The following is a 24,936-nucleotide window of genomic DNA, read 5'->3' as shown; positions in this document are numbered from 1 at the left end:
CATGGGAGCAGAGTGAGGGGATTTTGGGAGATGGCTGCCACATGAAAGAGAGTGGGGTAACAATTAAAGGACAAAAAAAGTAAATTTGTCCTTTAAAGTTCAACTCAAGGGTACTTCAGAAAGATTTTATTTAGAGCTAATTAATGTACGCACTGTAAGTATACATAATGATAGTAAAGTTTGCTTAAAAGTGCAGGACATTATTATTATTTGTCATTGTAAAAATCCCTTCTTATAAAAGTTGTTTAACAAGAACAATCTTTCTTGTTATTTATTTAAACATTTTTCCTGCACCATTCTGGATCTCAGCTCCTCACTTTTTGATTGGATAGGAATTCAGACCCTAAACCAATCAGCGTCAGAAAGAGAAGATGCTGAAATAGATGTGGAAGTCTGACTATTACACCACATAAATCAGAGTTCAGAATACAGTTATAATGATTAATGTTTTTATCAGAGGATTTATCACCAGCACTATCGCATGGATAAAAATATTAACCTGCATGACTCCGTGGAGCTGAGCGAGGTGGTAATAATGTACATTATGCATTACAGATAGAGGAGATGAGAGCAATCCTTTATCAGCAAAGAGCAAGCCAGTGACGGGATCACTCCAGAGCCCTCTTACTAATCTGTGTCAGGAGTTTCTGATGTCGAGGGAGGATCTTGGCAATCACTCACAGGTAACGTGGAAAATGCCAACCCCTGCTTTGCATTTATTATGTATAGCCATTATGCATTCACATACATAATAATAAATCATGGTGGCTCTTGCAAATATGCATATAGTTCAGGTTTACATGTGAAAATGTTTTAGACACTCCCCTAAGCGTAAAAGGTGATAGTAACCAGAGACCTTAATAAACTGTTGTAGCTTGTAGTTGACCAAACAAACTGGTTGGGGTATTATTACATATTTTTACAGAAATGTATGTGGGATACAGGAGGTTCTCTGAGCCTCTTGTGTGTTTCAGGATAGGTATTTTTTAAGGGAAAGTCCGGCCAATAGCAATATATCAATTTTAGATAGAGTCTGGTGGGTTTATTCACCTGCTGCCTTCCTACACATCCTGAGGACTCCAGCTCTGCTCTAACTTATCTTAGAGCTTTACTCATCCAGCAATAATAGATTATCTTCACACTTCCTATTTTAGTCTCCATAATATCATGTGATATTATGGAGAATTGTTGGGCCCTTTTGTGATAGTCACAGCCTAAATCCTGTATGTAAAAGAGAGTAAATTAAGTGTTTGGTCTAGTGTATATTGGTATTTTGGTAAAGTGTATATTGAGTTGAATTGTTTTTAACCACTAGTAAAAAAAATCCCCTCCAATAAACATGATCACGTCCTAAATAAATGAACCTAACACTTAGGCCAGATACATGTGTGCATGTGTTGTAGCTCACATTCACACATGTTTTATTGCAATTCCATAAAGCATATGCACATTGTGAATCATTCTCAAAGCCACTCAAGTGCTCTTACATGGCCAAAACGAACACACTTGCCCCTTAGTGCACCACAAATTTTGCAATAAAGAACACATGCTTATCCTTGCGGTGCACTGGAAAAAATGTAAGTCAGGTACATTTTTTGCCGCATGAATGCACATCAGAGCATGTGAATGGGCCCTTAAACTACATGTAAATATAACCCTAAACTGAACTATATCTCTCCTAATATCACGCCATTAACTATTTTAAGTGCATTATTGTGTCAATAATTTCATGCTAAAATTTTTTTGAAAAATTGCTAAATGCTGAAAATTTGTTGCATTTCGGTCAACACAGCAGCTCGTGCAAAGATTTCATATTTTAAAGTGGAACTTTAGGTTCTGCTAGATAACTTCAGACTGGCCCCTTTTGCAGGTATAGGTATGTAAAATATTAAAAATAAGTGTTCATACTGTTTATTTACTTTTTTTAATGATTCTATCTTTATTTTTTCAATAATTTTATTGAAGTAACAAGATATCGTCATACAAGGAACATTATGAGAACAATAGTGCAAATAAGTGTTATCAAAACGTTACAAAAATGTCCAAAAATGGCTTTTCCTCAAAAGGCTGTCAATTATAGGACCTCTTAATATCAAATAGAAACATTAAACTCTCAAATGAATAATAACAATACAAAATAGAAGAATAAAAATCATTAACAAAAAGGCCAAGGTGTATGCCTCCGTCCCATTAGGGACCAATTGTGTAGCTTCCCAACGAGCAATATTAGAAAGGCAATGCAGGAAATGGGAAATGTGATTGCAGCGCTGCTTAAAATTAATTGTAATGATCTTTAAATACAAGTGATTAATAATACTAATGCATAAACATTAAAAATTCATAAAATTCATAAAAAATCATAAACTTCATCAAATGCAAATGTAATCATAAATAGTGCTTCAAATTAAATGTCCATTAATCCATCCTTCCGGAATGGTGAATCCTTCCACAATAATCATAAAGTGCTTGAGTGCTTGATCTGTGCTGTGTGCGGGGTTTCCCCCTTTGGTTATCTACTTACCACCAAGTAGTTAATAGCAGGCATGAAATAGACAGTTGCACACGGCTTCTCCGATTAGTTGTCACGGAACCATGAACCAGACGTACAACAACAGATAAGTGAAAATAAGAAGGCTTTATTGAAAATCAAGCTGTAAAGCAAAAGTCCAAACGGATGGCGAAACCGAGGCAGAGTCCTTGCGAAGCCAGAGGTCAGGAACCAGGAGGGTAGTCAGACGAAGCCAGGATCAGGAACCAGCAGGGTAGTCAGACGAAGCCAGGATCAGGAACCAGCAGGGTAGTCAGACGAAGCCAGGATCAGGAACCAGCAGGGTAGTCAGACGAAGCCAGGATCAGGAACCAGAAGCAGCAGCAGTCTTAGAAGCGTGTGAACACAGGAGGACCAAGCAAGGAACTGAAGCCACAGACCTCCTATATATATGAGCTAGGCATCCAGCTCCTCCCAGTGGGAAGGAGGAGCCGCAAGGTGGGAGGCTACAAGAAACCCAGAAACCAAGATGGCCGCCAGCACATGTCAAACGAAGGAGAACAGCAAGAAGGTAAGACCATGACAGTACCTCCCCCTCAAGGGCCCCTTCTCCGCGGAGTAAAGAACGGTTTCTGAGGGAAGCGTGCGTGGAAGGCTCGGAGCAAGGCAGGGGCATGGACATCTGCGGAGGGAACCCAGGAACGCTCCTCTGGACCATAACCATGCCAATGAACCAAAAACTGCACCCGACCGCGGACCAGGCGTGAGTCCAGGATATTGCTCACCTCATACTCCTCACGATTGCCCACTTGGACCGGACGAGGCCGAGGAACCGAGGAAGTGAAACGATTACACACCAGTGGCTTCAACAGGGAGACATGAAACACGTTGGAGATCCGCATGCCAGGAGGAAGCGCAAGGGCATAGGCTACCGGGTTTACCCTGCGAAGCACTCGGAAGGGACCAACAAAGCGAGGCGCCAGCTTGGGAGTGGGCACTCGAAGGTTGAGGTTGCGGGTGGACAACCATACACGGTCTCCGGCCTGGTAGGAAGGAGCAGGCGCTCGTCTGCGATCAGACTGGAGTCTCTGGCGCTGCGCAGAGACCTCAAGGGACTTCTGGATCTGTACCCAAGAAGCACGTAGGACGGAAAGGTGATCCTCCACAGCCGGAATATCCTGGGGAGAGAATACCTCCGGTAACACGGCAGGTTGGAACCCATAATTGGCCATGAAGGGAGACGTCCCAGAGGAAGAGTTCACCGCCGTGTTCCTGGCAAACTCAGCCCAAGGCAGGAGGTCAACCCAATTGTCTTGGTGATCGGAGACATAGCAACGAAGGAATTGCTCCAAGGCCTGATTGGATCGTTCTGCGGCCCCATTGGACTGAGGGTGGTAGGCCGAGGAGAAGGAGAGATGAATCCCCAACTGGGAGCAAAAGGCGCGCCAGAACCTGGACACAAACTGACTCCCCCGATCCGACACAATCTCCTTGGGCAAACCGTGCAACTGGAAGACCTCCCTGGCAAAAATCGTGGCCAACTCCTGTGCAGAGGGTAACTTCTTGAGAGGAACACAGTGGCACATTTTGGAAAACCGATCCACAATCATGAGAATGACCGTATGGCCTCGGGATGCAGGGAGGTCCACAATGAAATCCATCCCCAGGTGTGACCATGGGCGCTCCCCGGTGGCTATGGGTTGCAGAAGGCCCAACGGAAGGTGCCGAGGGGACTTACTCTGGGCACAAACGGAGCATGCCGCTACATATGCGGCGATGTCGGAACGTAGGGAAGGCCACCAGAACAGACGTGAAACAGCCCAGGACAGCTGATTCTTTCCAGGATGCCCCGCGGTCTTGGAGTTATGGTAGGTTCGCAACAACCGAGTGCGCAACTCCTCAGGCACAAAACATCTGCCGTCGGGTCTCCCAGAGGGAGCACCAGATTGAGCCGCCAAAATCTGCTCACCCAGGGGAGAGGTCAGGCTGGTGCGAATGGCGGCCAGGATCTGATTCGGAGGTATGACCGAAGTCGGAATCGACTCCTCCCTGGACAGGTCGGAGTACTGCCGTGATAAGGCATCCGCCCTGATGTTCTTGTAACCGGGTAGGTAGGAGACCACGTAATTAAAACGTGACAAGAACAGAGTCCATCTGGCCTGACGTGGTGTCAATCTCTTGGCCTCAGAAAGGTAGGTCAGATTCTTGTGGTCCGTCAGGATGAGGACCGGAACCACCGAACCCTCGAGCAAGTGCCTCCATTCTTTAAGGGCCTGCACGATGGCCAATAACTCCCTGTCACCAATCTGATAGTTGCACTCCGCGGAAGACAGTTTCCGGGAGTAAAACCCACAAGGAAGCAGAGGACCCTCTGGTGTTCTACGCTGAGACAGAAGGGCGCCTACTCCCGTCTCAGACGCGTCCACCTCGAGGACAAAGGGCAACCCAGGGTTGGGATGCGACAGAATCGGAGCCGACACAAAGGCGGACTTTAGAGCCTCAAAAGCTCGGATGGCCTTGAGCGGCCAGACCTGGGAATTACTGCCCTTCCTGGTCAGATCCGTGAGAGGCTTGGCTAGCATGGAAAAGTCCCTGATGAACTTCCGATAATAATTGGCGAAGCCCAAAAAGCGCTGCAGGGAGCGAAGACCACTGGGCTGGGGCCACTGTAAGACAGCCGAAACCTTCTCAGGATCCATGGAGAACCCCTCAGCGGAAATTATGTAACCTAAGAAGGTTACCTGGGATCAGTGAAATTCGCATTTCTCAAGCTTACCGAACAGCTTGTTCTCTCGTAACCGTTGCAACACTCGTCTGACATCCAGAATGTGGGTCTCCATGGATTCAGAATATACCAAGATGTCATCCAAATAGACCACCACACACTGCTGCAACAGGTCACGGAAAACATCGTTGATGAATTCCTGAAAGACTGCGGGCGCATTGCACAACCCAAAGGGCATAACCAAGGATTCATAATGACCGGTCCTGGTGTTAAACGCGGTCTTCCACTCATCGCCCGCCTTGATCCTTACGAGGTTATATGCCGCCCTCAGGTCGAGTTTGGTAAAGACCGTGGCCCCTTTAAGGCGATCGAACAGCTCGGAAATCAAGGGTATCGGGTAAGCGTTCTTGATCGTGATGCGATTGAGACCCCTGTAATCGATGCAAGGCCTCAACTCACCGCCCTTCTTTTTCACAAAGAAAAATCCAGCCCCTGCCGGGGACGAGGATTTGCGAATGTGTCCGCGTGAAAGCGCCTCCTTCACGTACTCCTCCATGGCCTCATTCTCCGCTACCGACAGTGGATAGACCTTGCCACGAGGAGGAACGGCACCAGGTTGTAACTCGATGGCACAATCGTATGGGCGGTGCGGAGGTAGGGCAACCGCGCGCACCTTATCGAATACATCCCGGTACTCCTCGTATTCAGGAGGCAACAGAGAGTCCGAGGAAGTACACAGCAACTTGACAGGCCCATGGATGCAACTAGCCCCACACTGCGGTGACCACGAGAGGATCTCGGCCGATCTCCAATCGAAAGTCGGATTATGCTTCTGGAGCCAGGGGTACCCCAAGACCACCGAGTAGTGTGGAGACGAAATAACCTGGAAGCAGACCGACTCTCTGTGAACGGCACCAATGGCTATCCCCACTGGAAGGGTCTCATGAGTCACGTGTGGCGGCAGAAGGGGTCTGCCGTCTATCGCCTCAAGAGCCAGTGGAGAACCTCGGGCCTGCAGAGGAATGGAATTGGTGGCAGCGAACACACTATCAATGAACAAACCACCAGCACCAGAGTCCACCAACGCCTGGGTCGTCACTGAGCCCCCGACCCAGGAGAGGACAACAGTGATCAGTGGTTTGTCAACACGGGAAACCGGGGACGAGGAGACTCCACCCAAGATCTGCCCCCGACAGGATCTCAGGTGCGAGCGTTTCCCGGACGGTTCGGACATGCCAACCGAAAATGCCCACCGAGACCACAGTACATGCATCGACCCTCGCGTCTCCGGAGTACCCTCTCCCCCTCGGACAGGCGAGCAAAGCCCAGCTGCATGGGTTCACCCCCAGCCGAGTCATCCCCAGGAGGCGTGGGAGGAGAGGGAGGCACGGGTGGGACAGCAAAGGTAGGCGCCAATCTGTTAGGAGGCCTCCGCAGACTCTCCTTAAAGGAAGGTCTCTCCCTGAGTCTGGTGTCAATCAAAATCAGGAAAGAAATAAGAGACTCGAGCTCCACTGGTAGGTCCTTAGCTGCAACCTCATCCTTCAAGGCATCCGAGAGACCATGAGAGAAAGCAGCGACCAGAGCCTCATTATTCCAGCCCACCTCTGCTGCCAGGGTACGAAACTCAATGGCGTATTCAGCTACGGATCGTGAACCCTGTCTGATGGACATAAGGAGCTTCGCAGCAGAGGCAGCACGAGCCGGCACATCGAATACCCTCCGAAGAGAAGCAACAAAACCGGAAAACTCGGCAACCACCGGATTGTTGTTCTCCCATAAAGGGCTGGCCCAGGCCAAGGCCTTGTCCGAGAGCAGCGAAATTAAGAAGCCCACCTTTGATCTCTCAGTAGGAAAGGCATGTGGCAGCAACTCGAAATAAATGCCCACCTGGTTAAGGAAACCTCGGCACTGAGTTGGCTCTCCCCCAAAGCGCTGTGGAAGGGGGGCAGAACCGGTCGTACCCCGAAACACCGCAGGCGCAACAACAGGTGTCGGGGTAGACTCTGGCGCAACAACCGGAGCGGCAGTAGGAGCGGGCCCAGGAGCGACAACCGACCCATCGGCAACGGGAGCGAAATGAGCCGTGCGTTCAAGCAGGGTTTGCAACGCCACGGCGAACCGACCCAACAGGTGATCCTGCTGATCAAGTCTGGCAACCAACGTGGGTAGCGAGGATGGCCCTGTACCGTCAGAATTCATGGCTTGGTCCTAATGTCACGGAACCATGAACCAGACGTACAACAACAGATAAGTGAAAATAAGAAGGCTTTATTGAAAATCAAGCTGTAAAGCAAAAGTCCAAACGGATGGCGAAACCGAGGCAGAGTCCTTGCGAAGCCAGAGGTCAGGAACCAGGAGGGTAGTCAGACGAAGCCAGGATCAGGAACCAGCAGGGTAGTCAGACGAAGCCAGGATCAGGAACCAGCAGGGTAGTCAGACGAAGCCAGGATCAGGAACCAGCAGTGTAGTCAGACGAAGCCAGGATCAGGAACCAGAAGCAGCAGCAGTCTTAGAAGCGTGTGAACACAGGAGGACCAAGCAAGGAACTGAAGCCACAGACCTCCTATATATATGAGCTAGGCATCCAGCTCCTCCCAGTGGGAAGGAGGAGCCGCAAGGTGGGAGGCTACAAGAAACCCAGAAACCAAGATGGCCGCCAGCACATGTCAAACGAAGGAGAACAGCAAGAAGGTAAGACCATGACATTAGTATAGAAAGATCGTTGCTGGAAGGTAGAGATCCATCCCCGGTATCCTCATAAAAGAAAACTGATCATGGTGAAGATCGTTTTATCAAAGCATTTATTGGGGTATACTGCAGGGTTTATACTCACAAACATAGTTAAAAAGCATGCAAGAATACAAAGGATGGCTCGGCGGTGAGCTGCTCCCGCAGCATACAATCCACCGGCCGGGAATCACGTGGTACTCGCTCGACCAATTGCTAGACGCGTTTCGCTGTAAGACACAGCGTCATCTGTCATCTGGGTCTCTCCTTGGTGGTGGTCTCGGATGCATCTTGATATTTTATAGTGGCATGCAACTTATGTTTGTCGTTACACATATATGCATTTGAACCAATAACGAATGTCTGCTGTTGTTGTATCATACAGGCACTGTATATTGATATATTCTTACTCCCCTGAAGAAGCGGAGCATTGTTGCCCGCGAAACATGTCGGGACTGGTCTGATGTTCATCATTGGACGCATTTATCCTCATCATTTATTTACTGCCTTATGTCTCATGCACTGTTCTTTTTGTATTTGTATATGTCAAAATATATGTATCTATGTCACACTGTTGGTCTTTGATTTTAAAGATGTTATGTCAATAAACATTTCTAGTTTTTAATCATGTCTTTACCATTTTGAATTACCTGGTACCTTTAAAGTCCCACTAGCCCTCCCATTTTTCTTCTCACTTACTTTGTCTTATAGCTCCTTGTTCTATCCTTCCCCACCTCTTGTCCTTCTCAGTTCCCTTCCCCAGTCCCTTTCCTTTTGCTTTCTCTTCCCTGTTCCTCCCATCCCTTTCCCTTTCCTTGCTTCCCTCCCTTTTTTTCCCCTTTCTATCCTTATACCTTTCCTTTTTTCTTTTTACCCCAGCACTTACCTGTACACCTCAGGTTTTAGCTGTCGGTTTCATTCTTTGGGATATCTTTCCCAGTATAGACTATGCCTGCTATTAACTACTTGGTGGTAAGTAGATAACCAAAGGGGGAAACCCCGCACACAGCACAGATCAAGCACTCAAGCACTTTATGATTATTGTGGAAGGATTCACCATTCCGGAAGGATGGATTAATGGACATTTAATTTGAAGCACTATTTATGATTACATTTGCATTTGATGAAGTTTATGATTTTTTATGAATGTTATGAATTTTTAATGTTTATGCATTAGTATTATTAATCACTTGTATTTAAAGATCATTACAATTAATTTTAAGCAGCGCTGCAATCACATTTCCCATTTCCAAAAGAGCACCAGCACTTTTTACTGCAGCTAGCAGCTTTTATTCAAACACCAATTATATTTATTAGCACTTATTTAGCACTTTAGCACTTAGTCCATAAGCGCGGGGTCCCATAGTCCTATTAATGCAGGAAATGGCTATGTCACAGTGAGTAAAAACAGGGAGCGAGGAAAAGGGGAAGGGGAGAGAGAGAGACCTGTCAAAAAGGGAAACTACTGTGCACATGCCTAGGAATATCATCAATATACAACTATATGTTCTATCAAAATTATCTTGAAATTGTCAAACAAATCTAGTGGCAATTATATATAAAAGGGGAAAAAGGAGAAAAGAATGGATTGAGAAAAATATAAAAGGGGAAAAAAGAGAAAAGAATGGATTAAGAAAAAGGGAAAGGAGAAGGAAGAAAGAAAGATAGAAAAAGAGTCAGCTAGAAGAGATTCATTAAGATACAGACAAAGATCGTATCCATGGATCCCATGTCTCATCAAATTTCTTAGTAGAATTGCCAAGAACACAGGTAAATCTATCATTAACCATGATCCAGTTAAGTTTGTTCTTCACATAATCAAGAGCACCCATCGAATGCTTCCATTATTTAGCTATAGTTATTCTCGCTGTCAAAAATAATGTGTGTAATTAATTTTGCTGATTTTTTGGGGACCCCAAAAAGCACTGGTTGTGGGAAACTACTGATGTTTAACTCCCGTCAATGAATACGCCAAATTAAATATTCAGATCCAAAATCTAGTGATCACAGGACACTGCCACCAAACATAATACACAGTACCCATCTGGCCACAGCGCCCAAAGCAAGTGGGTGATGCAGATGGATGGGACCAGATGGGTGCAGACCAGTCATGATCAGTTGGATCAGGGAGAGTTATACATGTTAATTATCATTTATATGCAGTGTGCAGTGAAACTGCCAAAATAAAAAAGGAACAGGGTAATATCTGCAAGAATCTATTCCAATAGTGCTTAATGTTGCCTCTTCTAATTGCAATGCCTGTCTGTCTGTCTATCTATCTATCTTCTACAATTCTATTGAAGCTATGCATTTTAATTAGGAAAAGAGGAAATCTCCTAAAGAAGATAACCTGCCCTTATGTGTGGGTATGCAAGAAACACACATTGTTCCTGAAAAGGAAAAAGGGTAACTATGTTTCTAATGTACATATTTCGCTCAAGATAATATAACAATGCATTGTCTTAGAAATGACACTAGGCCCAGTTTGAATTAAAAATTACCACATAAGATAACTCTTTTCTAATATTTTTGTATAGTGTCTCCTAGGGCCATTCTAGCTACTGAGCAGAGCCCTCTGATTCCTCCTGTATGGAATTGTATTGTAACTGTACTGTCTGCCCTCATGTTGTAAAGCGCTGCGCAAACTGTTGGTTCTATATAAATCCTGTATTATAATCATAATAATAACAATAAACACATGAAACTATAGAATGAACTTTGGAATGCAGTGACTGTGTTCAAGTTGTACAATTATTCAGCATGATGTAGTGGTTGGTGGGGGCACAGACATATAGTTTTTTTAGGGTATTGAGTACTAGGTTAGCTCTTCTTTCTTTCTCTTCTGTTATAAGATATAGAAGGTGAAAGTTCTAACTGGTTATAATCAGTGGTTTCAGCACACACATATTACAAAAAAATGTTTTTTATTTGTTTTATTAGATTGGAGTTCCTTAAACTGAAAGGCCTGTAGTCTTGTGCTGTCATTTTCTTCCAACCATAAACTCTCTCTATATTTTACTTTCAAGATAGAAAACAGAACACTATAGAAATAAAAGAGGAAAACAATAGGGAACAAACAGTGCCCATCATTATATCTACTGTATATTTTTTACAATGTTTTTATTTTAACTTTCTATTTTCATTCAAAGAGAAAATATGGATTTTCAATGTTACGAGATGATGAAAAAATCTGAAAACACTGACACCTTGGAAAAACAACAGAGTAAGAAAACCTGAGAAGTAAATGTGCAAAGTTATGAAGGTTTTTTTGTATTTGAAATCGGAAAAATACCATTTACTTGTTAAAAAGAGAATTAGAATATTGTTGTGATTACATTTAGCAGTTGTCACTACTGAATATACCAAAGTCACCACTTAGTATGCAGAGGTCTTTGATGTCTAGATGCCAATCCAATTTTAGCAGGGACAGCATGCGTTGGTTAACTTGAAGTAGGCCTGAATTTAAAAACTGAAGATTTACTATGTTAACTTGGCAGTACCCTTAAAAATCTACCTTTTCTTTTTGAAAGTCTCCTTAAAAATAACAGAGCACTTCCTGGTATGTGAGTGTGCCTAGGGACTTCTGTACCTACAGCCCTAAGGCTGTATATCTACAGTTTATGATCTAGGGCAATGCTGTGCTGACTGCTAGCCTTTGGAAATTTGCTTCTCATTCTTCTCCTTGTTGGAGACTCTGACATGAGGATGGAAAATCCTGCCTCAACCAAGATGGCCACTTCCACTCAGAGACACAGTGCAGAACAAGAACATGATAAGTCTGTTAGTAGGTGTAATGTGGTGTGGCAGGCAGTAAACACTCAGAGTCTCGGTTTGCAAGAACGTTTTTTTAAAACAGAAAGTCAACAGCACAAACAGGCCCTGAGGGAAGCTTACTCGTCCAGGGCCACCTACAACTAAGTATTGAATTGACAGTAGTAAGAAAACTCAGGGATGACAACAGCATCTGCCACAAGGAGTGAAGTGCGGCCTGGCCTGTCTAACCCAAACAGGAAGCTTTCTGAAGAGGTAGACGTAATCCCTATTCAATTTACTCCACCTGAACCTTTCCCTGTCTCTATCACTGTCTCTGTTAAATGGGAGTCCTGTCCCTAACCTGTCCAATTGCAAAAAGCATGCCAAACCCAGGGGGTCAAAGTCTTAAATAGACCCTCCCTGACCTAAGATGGCCACCAGGGTCACATGGGGCATGTGCATCCAACTGGATCACTGCCCAAGCGACTAAGGAAATCATAGAGAAACATAGCGTTTCTTAACTTCCTCTCCCATTTAGAGATTCAGAGAACATCTTGTATTTTTTTTAAATAAATACATGGTGTTCTCTGATTGGATGGAATGAAGATCGTGACATTATCTACCTCTCCTCTCCATCTCTCACTAAGACGGTGTTAAACCCTCAATCAAATGTTTAAAATTTTGAATCTTATCAATCTTTAAATGTGGTGACAGACTTTGTTTTCTTTTTTAGACTTTTTTTTGCCTGGTGATCCAGCCAGTAACACACTTCCCTTGGACAGCAGCACTGTCAGTCTGGGGAGAGGGTAGCGTTAGATTTACCAGCAGATTGATATAGACTTGACTAAAAAATTTAAGGCGAACTCCAGCTAACACTTTTTAAGCAGCTACAGTAAGATTTTTTTAATTTTGGGATAATAGCTTTACATAAACAAATAGAAGCTGATTATTGTGAACAACTCCCCGCCAGTGTTAAATAGTTTGTCTCACCCCTCTAAATGCCACTTTTGCTGGATAGCTTGGTCTGGTAAATAAAGTTGAAAAATAACTCTTACAGTCTGGAATGACAGGTGAAAAAAAAAAAAAAAGCATTGCAGCCACCACATATAAGACTTGGTAAGCTGCAATATATTATATTTTTGTTTGTTTTTGTTTTTTTGCTGCTTTAAAACATGGAAAAATAATAATAATTAATAATGTTAATAGAAAAAAAATAATGATTTCTAATGTTGCCATTTCAGATCTCAATGTGTTAACTGCAGAGAGAGGGACCAAAGAAGATACTAAATTTGGATCTGAAGTTAGGATTGACGGGATACTAAAACCTTCAGAATCAAATGTTCCATTACAGGCACAGGAAACTGACACTCTTCTATCCTCGTTTGCAGAGTTTCATAAAGTTTCTGCTAAACTCATTAACATCTCAGAAAGTTCTGTCTCTGTATCAGATCAGGGGCGGGATGGTCAGGACACAGAGAGTGGGGATTCAGATGTGTTTGACATGGAATGTGCTGGTATTCCAACTGAAGGAAAGAAAAATTTCGATGAAGAGTTGGTTTCTCAGCCATTTGACCCAAACCTTCTTGGACAAAGTGACAAAAATAATATGATTAGGTCTGCTTTTCACAATGGTAAATCTGTAGAAGAATCTTCTAACCCTTCCACTTCTCAAAACGGATCTCTGAATTATAGAACTGGGGTAACTTTGGTTATGGAAGAGACAAAAACCCAAAAAGCGCCTTTGGCATCTGAATCTTTTCCAACATCTGAGGATTTGACAGAGTCAGATTCTAAAATATACAGCATTGAACATTTACTCGAAAATCAGGATGACACCACAGTCAAAGTTACAGACCTACAGAAATCGACATCAATGAGTCCAGAAAACATTAGTAATGTGGCAGGGATGAGTTTATCTGACACTAAAGACTGGACAAGAATGACGGAAATGAATGTGAAACAATCTTTTACAGAAAATGTAATCTCAGGGAAAATTGAGACAGCGCCATTATATGCTACAACCTCAAAAGATTTATTTCAGATTAAAAGCTTCCCACATCCTAGTGAGGGAGAAGTGATATTCATCACAGATGAAGTCCTACAGCCTATTGAAGATACCTTGTCAGAAATCTTTTCTCCAGTTGATGAAAAGCTTTCTTACGGAAGTGAAGACTTGTACTCTGCAAAACAGGATCAGAGCGAAGAGCTGCCTCCTCTCCCTAGAGACACAGATTCAATTAAAAGTGATGATATTGACACAGAGGACTTCCCTACTCCACCAGAAGAAATAGCCTTCTCTGGAACAGAAAGTTTGCACAGTAGTCCAGAAGCTAGCTTAATTGAAGAAATCAATTTACTATACGATAATTTATTAATGGAAGATGCTCTTGTTCCAACATCTAAATCAGCTTATGAATTGCCCAATGATGGATACTTTGAAGCTCCACCTGCGGAGCCTGAAGACCAAAGGAATTTACACAATGTTGTTGGGCATCGTACACCATTCTTAACTTTATCGAAGCCAGAAGAGGATATGCATGATCCTTTGTTCAACTTTGAGATTGGCGATAGGGTATTGGTAAAACTTTCCAAGCCGGGTACATTGAAATATAAAGGGTCAATGGCTTTTAGGGATGGCTATTGGGCAGGAGTAGTTCTGGACAAAGCCGAAGGAGACAATGATGGAACTTTTGAAGGAATAAGGTATTTTGATTGTCCAATGCAGTGCGGTGTTTTTGTAAGACCTGGGCAAATCTCACATCTATTGTTTGATGATCAAACAGGTTTAGGCACTCCCACAGATGACAATAATGCATCTGGAGAGGGTCCATCTTCAAAAAATTTCAGGCCTCAGGATCAAGCAGGTTCAGATACAATGCAGAAAGGACAACATAAAGATGATAAAAAAGAACAAAAGTCTGAAAAAAACATAAACCAAACTAGGTCATGTTGTTTAAAGCCATCAAAGGCAAGCATTGATAAAAAGATTACTAATACCTGTGGCATATACCCAAATGGCGTGAAAAAGCCTTTGAATGCAGAACAGGACCCTGGACAGGGCTTGCAAATAGGTCTCTTTTGTGAAGTTGACGCTGACAAAATATTACTGCCATGCCTTCTTCAAGAAAAACAAGAAACGTTATTTCTAAAGGTTACAGACAATCTTTTCACTAGAGTTTTGTCAGATATACTTGAAACATTTGCTAAAATCTCCCAGCAAAAAACCAACAAGGACATTGTAAAACAGCATAGAAAAAACACAGAGGAAAACAGTGAAAAATATGCTTTGGTTCATACCAAAACTCATGACAAGCTGCAATCACTTACTACAGATGGGAGACAGTCAAGTGGATGTGTGGAAAACAAAGCTCATAAATTAGTAATGGAGTTTATAAAAGAATGTATAGAAAAATATAACAAAATAACAAAGAAGAAAAGAAAGAAACATTCCTACCCTTTGGATCACTCAATACATGTACAGGTATGCATATCATGTGAAACATGTATAAATTGCTGTTCCTGCTTTCCATTGGTAGGAATCCTAAAGCTGACCATACACTGAGCGAATTTCAGCCAGTTGCTAATGAACTGGGACTGAGAGGTCGATCTGTGATTCTTGCCTGTCAATTTTATTATATTATACAAAGGCACTCTTTCTCCCCGAAGGATTAGAAGCTCAATACTTTGCTAAATCTAACCGACTTTTTCCTGCTTATCGCTTAATGCATAAGGTATGGTGTAAAGAGAAACAAATGCAGGGGGTGACTGGTTTTACCCATTTTAGCCCCATCTGGAATAATTACACCTATAGCGAGCTTTCATATGCCACAAAATGACGCACATATGGCATTACGCATTTAAAACATATCTTTAGGGTGGGGAAATTGTTATCATTTTCCTTTTTTACAAGCTGTATCAGGGTAGGCAACAAAACCATATTTTTATTTTTAAAGTGTATTTTATGTTGAGAAAAAACATTCCTCTCTGGGTGATATATGTACATTGCACTAATTGTAACAAATAACAAACTTTGTTGTAGAGGCCTACCTTTTCTGCTCTGAAGAAAAAGCACTTTACTTCAAAATATCTTTTGCAGACTATTTCTCAATGGAAGGGTCTGGATCATTATAATCACCTGGTGCATGTTTAGTGTTCTGGTGGGAAAAGCTGCAGGATATGTAGCTCTTTAGAAGTATTTACCCTTGTACGGCATCCTACTCAAACTATAATACCTATTGCAGGGGAGATCTAAAATTTTACTTGTATCTTGGTGCAGATGTCAGGAGCACGTCAGTGTTAATTTTGGCAGCAAATTTCAATTTAGTTTTAGTCTTAGTCTTAGGACTAAAATGGCATTTTAGTTTTAGTCCCATTTTAGTCTTCTGCAAGTGTTTTAGTTTTAGTCGTATTTAGTCGACTAAAACTACAGTAAATTTTAGTCGACTAAAACGTCCTACATTTTAGTCGACTAAAATGTCCTACATTTTAGTCGACTAAAACTCATTTTAGTCATCTATAATCGAATGGGTGTAGTTCAATTGTAATTTGTAATGCATTATTTAGGCATTTCTCTACAATTTCCAAACTCATTATATACTACTGCTGGTCCTGGAGTGAAAAATGTAATATGTTATTATTTATGGTATTAAGCTTTGAGCATGCACCAGTGTTAATTTTGGCAGCAAATTTTGATTTAGTTTTAGTTATAGTCTTTTGACTAAAATGCCATTTTTGTTTTTAGTCGTATTTTAGTCTTAAGACTAAAATGCCATTTTAGTCGTATTTTAGTCATCTGAATTGTTTTAGTTTTAGTCGTATTTTAGTCGACTAAAATTGTGTTAATTTAGTCGACTAAAACGTTTTAGTCGGTTTTAGTCGACGAAATTAACACTGGAGCACGTGCACTCCTGCTCCATCATAGCTACTAGTTCCAGCATCCTGGTTTTGGCTGTGACATTCTCCTTGTCTGTCTGTCCGCATGCAAGGCAATTAAGGTGGCTAGTCTCTGGGTGGAGTGCAAACCTGATTTAAGCCAGCCAAGCCTGCAGTCTCTTGCTTGTAATTGCATTTGTTATACGTGTTTCAAGCTCCCTGTTTGTCTACCCTGCACTGCTATATTGGATAACCTCATTGACAACCTCACATTGTATATCGACTATTCTCTGAGCTCTGCCTGCCTTTTGACTTTGTATTTTGACCCTGACTATTCTGAATCTTGTATGTCTGCCAACTACAAGTACCTGTTTGCTTTGCTCAGTTCACACATGCCCTGGCGTAGTAGCCAGTTACTATAGCATTGTGTATAAGTCCTGGGGACAACCAAGTACCGGTAGGCCTGCTGGACTTATGGAAAAGGGGGTTGCTAAAGGTGAAGAACACAGAAGCCAGCTATAGTGTCTTCCACATGTATTAGGGGTAAGCGTGACATTATCACAAACCTTTAACAAGAACATTTTTCTGTAAAGATGCACTCTGCTTATACTGTGGAATCCACAGCCACTTTGTCGCCAGATGCCTAAGTAAGCCGGGAAATGGCAAGTGTCTAGTGCAGATGGGGTCTGCTTCTTTAGACTATACTGTGCCAGGTTCCCCCTGACACAAACTATTTGTTTCTGTACAACTTAGTTCTGCCACGCTTCATAGATTCTGGTGCCACTAGCAATTTCATTGATAGAAACCTAGCACACCGTCTACAAATTCCCTTGACTAATGTGCACAGACCCTTTACAGTCTTAGCTGTTGATAACTCGCCCTTGTCCATGGGCCTGGTCACCTTGTGCACTGTACCTATTACTATTATTGATTATTTCATAGGGAGGCAAATAGCTTCTACTTGATTACATCTACTGCTTATCCCTTTATCTTAGGTTATCCTTTGCTTAAATCTCATAACCCACACATAGATTGGGCTACAGAAGAGATTTGATCCTGGTCCCAGACCTGCTTTTAGAACTGCACTAAAATTGCTGACCAGTTGCCCATTTGTAACTCATTTGTGGCCAGTTCCAGTCATGTGCCTTTATTACAGTCCTATTCAAATCTTGATCATAACTTTTCCAAGTGTGACTCCAGTTTGAATAACCATTTGCATTTATATGACTCTGTTGTAACAACAGACACTGACAAGTTTATTGAATCTTCTACAAGCCATCTCTCCAGCCAATTGTCACAGTCTGAATCTTTTCCTTCTAGAGGCTGAATTTACCCACTGCCTCGCAGATTTGAGCCCTACTGGGAAACTTTCTGTAAGTTTCACAATATCTTACCTCCAGCACAAGTGATGGGGGCCCATTCCCCTGACCTTATGGACTCTATTTTAAAGGCTCTGTCTAGTACTCTTCCCAATCTACCCCCTGCAATCTTTGTGATGTAGACGCGCTGACCCTTAAGCACATGTATTTTGATGGGAGAGGTGGTTTGTGGTCCTAGGGGCATGCTCACCAGCAACTGCAAGGTCTTGCTGAACCCCCAGAGAGGTTCGTTAAAGTTTTGAAAGGATGGGAGCGCCACAACCACTTGTATAAACATTTAAAATATTTTTTTTTTGGAATAGTCAACGTGTTTCGGGGGCTCAGCATTCCCCCTTAATCGGGGCTAAAAACAGGATGATGCAGGCACTTGGATTAGAAACAGTGATGGATGAACATCTGATGGGACGATTCGCGAACACGCTCAAATGTTCGCGAACCGCAGGTTCGCGGCGGGTCCCATTCATTTTAATGGCAGGCGAACATGAAAAACCACCAGGTCATATTTGCAGCCACAAAATATTTACTAGCTGTGCACACATAGTCCTACAACATGGACACTGACATACCAGAAGTATTAAACGAATCTGCGATCGACAACTACAAGCATTCTTTTTTATCTGCAAAATTTCGTCAATTCAGAGCACATGAAGGCCATGGAGGAGAGGCAACGCCAGGCTGTGAAGGGGGTGCAGGACATGATCCTGCTATTAAAAAAGTTGCCATAAATTTTTTTTATAAGTTATATAAATCGTTTATACAGTTATAACGTGTATTTTGTTTTTTGTAATATTGCTTGGTTTTAGTGTAATAGCTCGGCCTAAATCAGCCAGAACTGACAGCAGCCGGTAAATACATGTCAAATACATATAGGGTCCATTCACACGTCTGTAAAATGGGTCCGCATTTGTTCCACAATTTAGCAGAACGTTTACAGACCCATTGATTTTCAATTCCAATCTGAAAAATTAGGCATTCACAGGATAAAGAAGTAAGTGTCAGCCAGTACAGGCCCCAAAAATTAGCCCACAGGCGTACACCTGACAGCAAATAACTTTGTATTCTGTGGCTGGAGGTACATTAGGCATTCACAGGATACAGGAGTAAGTGTCGGCTATTACAGGACCCAAAAATTAGCCCACAGGCGTTCACCTGACAGCTAAGAACTTTGTATTCTCTGGTGGGAGATACATTAGGCATTCACAGGATACAGAAGTAAGTGTCTGCCATTACAGGCCCCTAAAATTAGCCGACTGCCGTTACCTGACAGCAAAGAACTTTGTATTCTGTGGCTGGAGGTACATTAGGTATTCACAGGATAAATAAGTGTCGGCCATTACAGGCCCCAAAAATTAGGCATTCAACAGACATAAAAGGCCTTTTATGCAGCTGTATTAACCTAAGACAGGGACCATGCTTTGTTATGGGTGGTGGCGGATATTTGTGGCCTGTCATGAGGAATTTGAATCAAACATGGTCTACTGGTCACATGTGTTGAATTCCTCCGAGATCCATGCCTCATTCTTTTTTAGAAATGTGAGGTAGTCAACACTGTCGTGAGCTAGACGAGTGCGCATATCGGTCACGATCCCCACTGCTGCGCTGAACGTCCTTTCGGACAGGACACCGTATGAGGGGCAAGCCAACAGTTACATTGCAAATTGTGCAAGCTCTGGCCAGAGGTCAAGCCTGCCCACCCAGTAGTCCAGAAGTGAAGAAAAAGACAGGCGCCAATGTAGTTAGCCAGAAAGGTTTATTGCACAATATACATAATAACTTACACATAGGTAAGCTCCAGTCCGTATGGCAGCGTCTCCAGCGCACGATCCGGCCGTCCACCGGCCCGGAGGTGACGTCACAGGAAGCTGGTCGAAGAACTTGGTTACACCGGAAGCCGCAAGTGGAACGCAGGCTCCCGGAAATGACGCAACGCGTTTCGGAGCATGCGCACTCGGCTCCTTCCTCAAGCGTAAGTGACTGCCACCTGGTGCCAGGTTTAAATACAGCAGTCTACAATCAATTAACATGGAAATCAATACAAGGGGCGGCGCAATACTCTGCAGGACCAGCTACACCGCCAGCACTTCTGGAGAGTACGCACAATACTTTATGAATAATACAATGGATTTCGTACTGGGGCTTATTCATGTACAACAGCTTTAGACAAACAATATACACTAAAAATATTAAAACTATTGAAAAGTCCTCAACGATAGATATATTGAAACATGACTTACATGCCACAAAACTAGGAGGGAAAATAAAATAATAATATATACACATATATCTCTCTGTACCCAGGTACAGAGGAAAAACGGCTTACCTTATAATAAGGAAAACCGTAGGCTCCGAGGATCATGTACTCCCAAAAGGAATTCATTTTCCATGATCCATAATACATTATAAAAATATATAAGCACCTAAATGTGCCGGATAGCTAAAAGACAAAAAACAAAGTTCTAAGAACTATAAAATTACTATAAAAATACTTTAAAATGCATGCACACATGTATGCATGTGTGTACACACGCACACATATATACATGTATGTACCCATATGGTACCTACAAAAGGGAATGACTAGGAAGGGAAAAGGTGATAAGGAATAAGAGGGGAGGGAAGGGAAGAAAGGGGAGGGGGGAAAAAAAAGGGGAAAAAGAAGAAGGGAGGGAAGGAGAGTAAAGGGAAGGGGGGGGGGGAGGGAAAGGAAAAGAAAAAGAAAAAAGGGGAAAGGGGGGGGGGGAGAGGGAGGAAAAAGGAAAAATTAGAGTAATAACAATGCACTGACTCACAAAATAGTATTAATATCCAGCTCCTCGTTCAGTCCCCCGGGAGCTAGAACATTCAGAGCGTATATCCAGTAAGTTTCCCTACTGCACAGACGCCTGAACCTCTCGGCCTCAGAGGTGCCTTTTGGAATTGCCTCAATTACCCAGACATATAATCCCTCAGTGGATTTATTATGGTGTTGAAGGAAGTGCCTGGGGACGCTATGGTGGTCTTTACCCTCCTGAATATAGCGTCGGTGCTGACCAAACCGTGCTCTGAGAGTCCGTATGGTCCTGCCAACATAGTGCAGGCCACACGGACATACCAGGCAATATACCACGAATTCAGACGAACAGGTGTGGAATTCATTAATTCCATACCTGTTGCCTCCAATCACGAAGTCCTTCTGTCCATGCTTAACATATTCGCATGTTAAGCATTGTATTTTACGACACTGGTACATACCAGTGACGTTAAAAAAGGTCAGGGACGGAGAAGCATATTTTTTAGATTTGAGTTTACTAGGTGCGATTTTTGTTTTTATGTTGGGGGCCTTTCTGTATGAGAAACGGGGTTTGTCCGGAAGTACTGCTTTTAGATGAGGATCTTGGAGCAGGAGTGGCCAGTGTTTCTTTACCACTCGCTCCATTTGTCGATGGTGATTATGGAATTGAGTTGTGAATCTCATCTGTGTGCCATCAGACCCAGTCTTGACACGCTTAACGGTCTGTGGCGCTATATATTGGATGAACGCCTGTTCAACAATGGTATCTGGGTACCCTTTTTCCAGAAATTTTTGTTTAAGGGCCGTGCCTTGCACTTTGTAGTCCGAGGTCTTGGTGCAATTATGTCTGAGTCTACAGAATTGGCTTTTCGGGATATTATCTAACCAACGGGGATGATGACAACTATGGTAATGCAGCAGGGAATTGCCTGCAGTTGGTTTTATGTAGTTCTTGGCCAATATTAGCTGGTTATCATGGTGTAGATCCAGATCAAGGAAAGCCAAATGGTCAGGATCAATCACAGAGGTGAACTTCAGTCCCATGTCGTTGTTGTTACAATGGGAAACGAAGTTCACAACCTCTGCGGCCTCTCCATCCCAGATGATGACGATATCATCGATATATCGTCCGAAAAACACTATATGTGGAGTGTAGGGATTATTATTCAACACATATCGAGTTTCCCAATGTCCCATGGTGAGATTGGCATACGATGGAGCGAAATTGGCTCCCATCGCCGTGCCCGTGATCTGTAGGTAGTAGTCGTCGTTAAACAAAAAGTAATTGTGTGAAAGACAAAACAGAGTGGCTTGCAATATGAAGTCAGCCTGTTTGGGATGAATGGTATCATCCTGACTGAGATAAAACTCTAGGGCCCTCATGCCAACTGCATGTGGGATAGATGTGTACAGAGACTGCACATCTAACGAGACCCACAAGTATGTCGGCTCCCATGTATACGGGGTAAGGAGCTCTAGCAAATGTATACCATCCCTGATGTAGGAGGGGAGCTCTTGAACTATCGGCTGTAAGAATATGTCAATATACTGCGAGAAGCCACTTGTGATGCTATCCATCGCAGCAACAATAGGCCTACCGGGGGGATTTGTTGTGCACTTATGCACTTTAGGTAAATGATAAAAATATGGAGTATGAAAATAATCCCTAAAGAGAAAAGACATCTCGGTTTTAGAGATGATACCATTCCTCAAGGCAGTGGTAGCTAAAACCTTTGCCTCAACTGTATATTCGGGTAATCATGGTATCATCTCTAAAACCGAGATGTCTTTTCTCTTTAGGGATTATTTTCATACTCCATATTTTTATCATTTACCTAAAGTGCATAAGTGCACAACAAATCCCCCCGGTAGGCCTATTGTTGCTGCGATGGATAGCATCACAAGTGGCTTCTCGCAGTATATTGACATATTCTTACAGCCGATAGTTCAAGAGCTCCCCTCCTACATCAGGGATGGTATACATTTGCTAGAGCTCCTTACCCCGTATACATGGGAGCCGACATACTTGTGGGTCTCGTTAGATGTGCAGTCTCTGTACACATCTATCCCACATGCAGTTGGCATGAGGGCCCTAGAGTTTTATCTCAGTCAGGATGATACCATTCATCCCAAACAGGCTGACTTCATATTGCAAGCCACTCTGTTTTGTCTTTCACACAATTACTTTTTGTTTAACGACGACTACTACCTACAGATCACGGGCACGGCGATGGGAGCCAATTTCGCTCCATCGTATGCCAATCTCACCATGGGACATTGGGAAACTCGATATGTGTTGAATAATAATCCCTACACTCCACATATAGTGTTTTTCGGACGATATATCGATGATATCGTCATCATCTGGGATGGAGAGGCCGCAGAGGTTGTGAACTTCGTTTCCCATTGTAACAACAACGACATGGGACTGAAGTTCACCTCTGTGATTGATCCTGACCATTTGGCTTTCCTTGATCTGGATCTACACCATGATAACCAGCTAATATTGGCCAAGAACTACATAAAACCAACTGCAGGCAATTCCCTGCTGCATTACCATAGTTGTCATCATCCCCGTTGGTTAGATAATATCCCGAAAAGCCAATTCTGTAGACTCAGACATAATTGCACCAAGACCTCGGACTACAAAGTGCAAGGCACGGCCCTTAAACAAAAATTTCTGGAAAAAGGGTACCCAGATACCATTGTTGAACAGGCGTTCATCCAATATATAGCGCCACAGACCGTTAAGCGTGTCAAGACTGGGTCTGATGGCACACAGATGAGATTCACAACTCAATTCCATAATCACCATCGACAAATGGAGCGAGTGGTAAAGAAACACTGGCCACTCCTGCTCCAAGATCCTCATCTAAAAGCAGTACTTCCGGACAAACCCCGTTTCTCATACAGAAAGGCCCCCAACATAAAAACAAAAATCGCACCTAGTAAACTCAAATCTAAAAAATATGCTTCTCCGTCCCTGACCTTTTTTAACGTCACTGGTATGTACCAGTGTCGTAAAATACAATGCTTAACATGCGAATATGTTAAGCATGGACAGAAGGACTTCGTGATTGGAGGCAACAGGTATGGAATTAATGAATTCCACACCTGTTCGTCTGAATTCGTGGTATATTGCCTGGTATGTCCGTGTGGCCTGCACTATGTTGGCAGGACCATACGGACTCTCAGAGCACGGTTTGGTCAGCACCGACGCTATATTCAGGAGGGTAAAGACCACCATAGCGTCCCCAGGCACTTCCTTCAACACCATAATAAATCCACTGAGGGATTATATGTCTGGGTAATTGAGGCAATTCCAAAAGGCACCTCTGAGGCCGAGAGGTTCAGGCGTCTGTGCAGTAGGGAAACTTACTGGATATACGCTCTGAATGTTCTAGCTCCCGGGGACTGAACGAGGAGCTGGATATTAATACTATTTTGTGAGTCAGTGCATTGTTATTACTCTAATTTTTCCTTTTTCCTCCCTCTCCCCCCCCCCCTTTCCCCTTTTTTCTTTTTCTTTTCCTTTCCCTCCCCCCCCCCCTTCCCTTTACTCTCCTTCCCTCCCTTCTTCTTTTTCCCCTTTTTTTTCCCCCCTCCCCTTTCTTCCCTTCCCTCCCCTCTTATTCCTTATCACCTTTTCCCTTCCTAGTCATTCCCTTTTGTAGGTACCATATGGGTACATACATGTATATATGTGTGCGTGTGTACACACATGCATACATGTGTGCATGCATTTTAAAGTATTTTTATAGTAATTTTATAGTTCTTAGAACTTTGTTTTTTGTCTTTTAGCTATCCGGCACATTTAGGTGCTTATATATTTTTATAATGTATTATGGATCATGGAAAATGAATTCCTTTTGGGAGTACATGATCCTCGGAGCCTACGGTTTTCCTTATTATAAGGTAAGCCGTTTTTCCTCTGTACCTGGGTACAGAGAGATATATGTGTATATATTATTATTTTATTTTCCCTCCTAGTTTTGTGGCATGTAAGTCATGTTTCAATATATCTATCGTTGAGGACTTTTCAATAGTTTTAATATTTTTAGTGTATATTGTTTGTCTAAAGCTGTTGTACATGAATAAGCCCCAGTACGAAATCCATTGTATTATTCATAAAGTATTGTGCGTACTCTCCAGAAGTGCTGGCGGTGTAGCTGGTCCTGCAGAGTATTGGGCCGCCCCTTGTATTGATTTCCATGTTAAT

The 24,936-nt window shown here is 43.0% G+C and overlaps 1 protein-coding gene across 1 annotated transcript in view; it reads left to right on the top strand.

Annotated features, from left to right (window-relative positions):
- The window catches only part of CCDC187 (coiled-coil domain containing 187), a gene marked incomplete at both ends in the record, with an annotated part of 149,915 nt that overhangs the window by 113,130 nt on the left and 11,849 nt on the right, over positions 1–24,936 (top strand). The window contains 4 exon segments of the mRNA XM_082264187.1: positions 556–683; positions 10,264–10,349; positions 11,093–11,166; positions 12,938–15,177. Of these exon segments, the coding sequence (XP_082120313.1) occupies positions 556–683; positions 10,264–10,349; positions 11,093–11,166; positions 12,938–15,177 (2,528 nt within the window).

Source organism: Pelophylax lessonae (genome assembly GCF_965119305.1).
Source record: "Pelophylax lessonae genome assembly, chromosome: 7".
Lineage (NCBI taxonomy): Eukaryota > Metazoa > Chordata > Amphibia > Anura > Ranidae > Pelophylax > Pelophylax lessonae.
The sequence above is the reverse complement of the archived record's forward strand: the minus strand, read 5'-3'. Positions and strand labels throughout refer to the sequence as shown.